This window comes from Megalobrama amblycephala, linkage group LG19, assembly GCF_018812025.1.
Source record: "Megalobrama amblycephala isolate DHTTF-2021 linkage group LG19, ASM1881202v1, whole genome shotgun sequence".
NCBI lineage: Eukaryota > Metazoa > Chordata > Actinopteri > Cypriniformes > Xenocyprididae > Megalobrama > Megalobrama amblycephala.
The window spans coordinates 27,276,383-27,281,110 of record NC_063062.1 but is presented as its reverse complement, the minus strand read 5'-3'; the positions used below and the strand labels follow the sequence as shown (position 1 = coordinate 27,281,110).

At 36.6% G+C, this 4,728-nt stretch overlaps 2 protein-coding genes across 11 annotated transcripts in view; one reads left to right on the top strand and one right to left on the bottom strand.

The window, feature by feature from the left end:
- Positions 1–4,728, top strand: part of trip12 (thyroid hormone receptor interactor 12) — an 81,565-nt gene that overhangs the window by 16,985 nt on the left and 59,852 nt on the right. For 4 of the 10 annotated variants that reach the window (XM_048169465.1, XM_048169472.1, XM_048169470.1 and 1 more), the window contains exon 1: positions 2,725–2,975. The exons of 1 other annotated variant lie outside the window; for it this stretch is intronic. The gene's annotated coding sequence lies outside the window, so the exon portion shown is untranslated. Of the gene's footprint in view, positions 1–2,723; positions 2,976–3,136; positions 3,362–3,481; positions 3,752–4,728 lie in introns of those variants that run through there. 5 more of the 10 variants (XM_048169471.1, XM_048169473.1, XM_048169469.1 and 2 more) reach the window with 5 other exon arrangements.
- On the bottom strand, positions 467–2,504 carry fbxo36a (F-box protein 36a). Its single transcript, XM_048169486.1, has 4 exons — positions 2,354–2,504; positions 1,620–1,728; positions 1,350–1,522; positions 467–1,150 (listed from the first exon to the last, which is right to left on the bottom strand). The coding sequence occupies exons 1-4, from the start codon at positions 2,471–2,473 to the stop codon at positions 980–982; spliced, it is 573 nt and encodes a 190-aa protein (XP_048025443.1). The 5' UTR covers positions 2,474–2,504; the 3' UTR covers positions 467–979.

Sequence of the window (4,728 nt, the reverse complement as noted above, 5' to 3'; positions counted from 1 at the left end):
CCACCTACTGGCCGAATGATACAACATGCAGAAAGCTGAAAATTCCTAACATTTTAATTTTATTTCATAATAGTTACACTGTGCTGAAAAAACATTAAATGCCCTATATGATATATTTTAAATAAAAATATTGTATGGAAGGCTTATTTTCTTTCTTTTTTTTTTTTTAACTAAGTGAAATAAAATTTAAAATAAAAGTATAAAATTCTTCTCAAATCAATGTCAATAAACACCAGCTTCTATTGTGACAACTTACCACATATGGTGTGGCATTATGTCCCGGGGTCAATGTGAGTTCAGTGTATTTTCATTTAGCTCTATGTGTCTATACAGAAATTGACTGCCTGTGAATGTTGTATATTTTTAAGATTAGATATTTATTCCTTAATACTCTAAAATACTCTGACTTCCCATTTCAAAACCACTTACACTTAAAATAAGGAAGTAAAACAAGGAGTTGATCATATACTGAGTGATTTTATGTTTAATAAGGCCTACTTTATTTTAACCATACAGTGAAAGTGTTGCATTGGTTTTGCATATTCACTCACTTTATTAACGTGTGCCATCTGCTGGTCACTTTCCACATTGCAGTTAATGAAAAGAGCCAAACAGTCACAGCTAGAGGTCAGATGTTATGTTAGACTGGTACTGGGTGAATGAGTTGATCATATTCTAAACAAAAATACTTAGTAAACATCCAAAATACTTTCGAATTACGTCAGTTATGAATAAAAAATAATGAATAATTATGGATTATTTGTAACATAACATTTATTTGTAACATTATGAATAATAATAATACAAAATAAAAAAAATGCCTAAATACTTTGGCACTCACAGCACAGTAGTATAGGATTGAATTGGAATGTTTCTTAAACTTCAATAACTTCAAGCATGAAAAGACAGAAGTAGCAAATTAATAAACACTTTGAAATCATTTTGATTGTCCTGTTGATTGAGAGTTGTATTTAATAGTTCATGGAGATGCAGTATTGGCTTTATCTTCTTCCTCATGTTCTGTTTTGTAATAAAACTTGAAGAAGATGTTCTTCCAACCCATGGCTTTCGCCAGCATCTCCATGTCTTGGGTTATCATATTGCAATGACCCAGCACAGTCTGCTTCCAGATCTCCTCCGAGTTGCATATCTGGACATAAAAACATATAATTTCTGTTTCCTTTGCAATTATCATAAAGCAGGTAAAAAAAATATAAATAAATCGCTTAATTTTTACAATGTTTTTGAAGGATGAGTTACATAACTATAATCTGATTGATATGCAACCTTCATTTAGCTAAAAAAACAAACAAAAACAAAACGGAGAAGAGACAGAGTAATGTTCTAACCTTCTTAAACCTTTTTGAGGTTTGGCTGAGATGGCCAATGTCCTGGATGGACATGTAGGAGAGGATTTTAAAGAGCAGCCGATCTGGTAAACGTTCCAGGTAGTCAAAATGCCCTTGACACAGAGCCAAAGTGTACTCCAGAATCCTGGTGCCAAACACCACAGCTAGCTGCTCTAAAATCATGAATATAATTCACATACAAATTATGATTACAAGTCCAATCACATATTTAAATGTAAAGCTGGAGAATAACTCAGACTGGACTGTTACCCTGCAACTTTGAATCATTCAAAAAGTCATGGTGGAGCATTTTTATCTCTCCCGGTGGTGTCCCTCTGAATTCTGTCCGGACTGAAATCTTCCACCACCTCCATATAACCTGTTGGTAATAAAGAGTTATGAAACATTATGCTTAATATGACCCACTAAAATGCAAACTATATGTTTGGGAATAAAACAAAATGAATAAACGCGTATGTTATATTTTTGTTATGTTAGTATTACTGATGCTGACAAGTTAAAGTCACCATGAAATCAGAATTGACATTCCTATTTTTATGGAATATTGTAGTAATTATCATAAATGATTTATCCGTGCATATTATTATTTTTAAAATACACATGCCCTTGTAATCTTTAATCACAATAACACACATAATCTGTTCTCTGATGATGTGTTTACTGGCGTGAGGGCGGGACAACCTGTCACTCACTTGAGATCACAAACCATCCAACAATCCAATCCATTCCCTATATAAAAAAATCAAGTCCCGCCCTACATTTTTTCTTGTTTGAGAAGCCATTTCACTCAGATTTATGTCATAGGCAAGAAAAGACAATTGCAACTTCTGTTTCATGTCGACTTTAACATCACAATCAATTTTGCTTATCAGACATGACAGACAATATGCTGTTTTTGCAATTGAGGTAACGTAAAGCAAAAATTTTAATATTTATCGCTTCGTATACTCAGTTTAATAATCATTCTGTGTACTGCTAAATACCTCCTTTTGTGTGATAATAAACTGGTAGAAATCTTTAGAGGGAGGTGGACCTTGTCCAGCGGTTTCAAGCAGAATTTCATCCAGCAGAGATGCCATATTTGGACGCTTAATTGTTACCATGGCAACCGGAATACAAAAAACCCAATATTTTTTTCTACAGAAATCGTTTTTATGTACATATTCACATATGTCTTGACAGAAATACATACGCAAACAGTCTAAAATCATTTAAAAAAATAGTTAACATAAAATGATGTAAGGGTGAACGGTTTTTAAGATGGTGGTAGTGGGGGGGGTCACGACCTGGCGGATTGATATTATGAAATCTTGACGTACGTTACTGACGCATACACTCAGAAAGCGCGTAGCTAATGGTGACACAACCCGTTCGCAATAACTCCAAAGGACGTTATTCTCGCAGTCACGGTGGTTGATAATGCTTTCGCGCGCCAGTTGTTATCGTAATCGTTGTTCTTTGGTGTTGGAAGTAGTGCGTGGCGGAAGCAGGGAGCGCTTGTGGGAGCGGACGTGATGCGGCAGTTCGCAGGTCGCTCAGCTGATGAAGGTAAAGCTGCTGCTGCTGCACTGTGTCTAACAGCTACTACAACACTGGAACAAATAGGTAATTACAATAACACCAAAAATATACACGTATATATTTAACTTCAATGTCCGGGGGATCGTCTTACGTCCTATGCGCATCGGAGCCCTTCGTGTGAATCAGCAGCCGTGTAATATGAGTGAGAAAAGCCAGACGAAAGAAAAAAAATGGTTTCCAGTTGTCATCCCTCGAGCCCTTTTCCTGTTTCCCTTGTTTGTTTCTGTTTTTGTATTAGTGTTATGTATTCACATTTTGGCATTGATATGATGGTAGAGACAATAAGCCACTCGAGTCTTTTTAATAACGTTGGAGAGATATCGTGAGCGAATCGAGACTCGTTTACATCCCCTTTGAAAGAAATATACAGGACATTAATAACCATAAAGATGAGACCAGCATCTTACAATGTAACGTATATGATGACTCTTTTTCTGGTGTGTTTGTTAGTTTTTTAAGGGATGGGCCAATTTAGAGATCTGTTAAATTAAATAATAATATACTGGTCCACAAACTAGAAGGTAACGACAAATGAATACAAGTTTCTCTCTATTTCTCCTTTATTTGTTGGTAATGTCACAAAACGTCTGATTGAAATGGAGTAAGTTTTCATACATCACAAGTGTTGATTTGTCTGTTGTATCCAGTCGTGTTCAGGTGAAATGTTGATTAGTGTAGTTTGCTGGTAGTTTGTTTACGTCTTCAGTCACTTTGACCTGATCTTGCCCGCATACACGTCGACAGGAGACCGGCTTTGCTCTTTAGCTTTGCCATATGTAGGCCAAATACTGTCAACAACGGTAAAATCTTCACATTTTTAGTGTTATTGTATTGAATGTTCACATTTTACTGTGTTTAGTCTTTGCTATTGTAATTAATGCCGGTTATTTGTTGATAATCGCTTGTCACGCTTCGTCCCTTCAGCAGATTAGCATCGGTTAGCAGTGCTAACAGATAGCACTTAAAACAAAACTGTGCCATTATTCTTATCCAACACTTGAAACTATTTCAAGCTGTTTGCCAGTCTTGAAAATGTTGTTAATTTATGAGTGGCTACGGACTCTGATGGTTTTGAGTGTTTTATTTAACTTAGCATGGCTAGCGTGATGGCTAGCATTAGCTGACCGTGATTATCACCTGGACTACGTGAACTTCACTTTAATTCTCTCCCTATCGTATGTTGTCCTGTGTGGTGCCTTACAACAACCGTGGCAACGTAGTTTTGAATGTTTATGCTTTTTTATAGAACCGCCGCAGATGTTTTGAATTGGCAAAAGCGCATATGCAGGGCCACAAAACGCGAGACCGGTGTGTAAAGGCCTTGGAGTGCGAAAATCAACTTATCATGCTCTATTTTGTTTATTTATAACTAACTAAACTCATGAATGTTTTTTTGAGGGGACGTTTTGTGTGGTTTGGTCGTGTAAGGACAGTAAGCGGGTCTCAGTTGGTTGGAGTTTGTTTCATGGACTGGGCAAAATAAACAAAAGGATCGACTCAGGCCTGTGTTGAGAACGGCCTTCATAATCATGTCGTATTTTCATGTCAACAGTCCAGATACACACAGCAGCACAATTCACACACGACAAACTGCGCTTGATTGGATCTAGCGATGGGTTTGTTTTGTTTTTATGGTCATATGAAGGAATTCAACTCCTAATCATCGAGAACAGTTCACCCTCTCTTTAGGGAAGTAGAAGTCTTAGTAGTGTGCACACTGCACACAGGGTATTTTTGACATGTTGTAGGCTGTTCGTTAATTGTTTGGCGTTAGGAT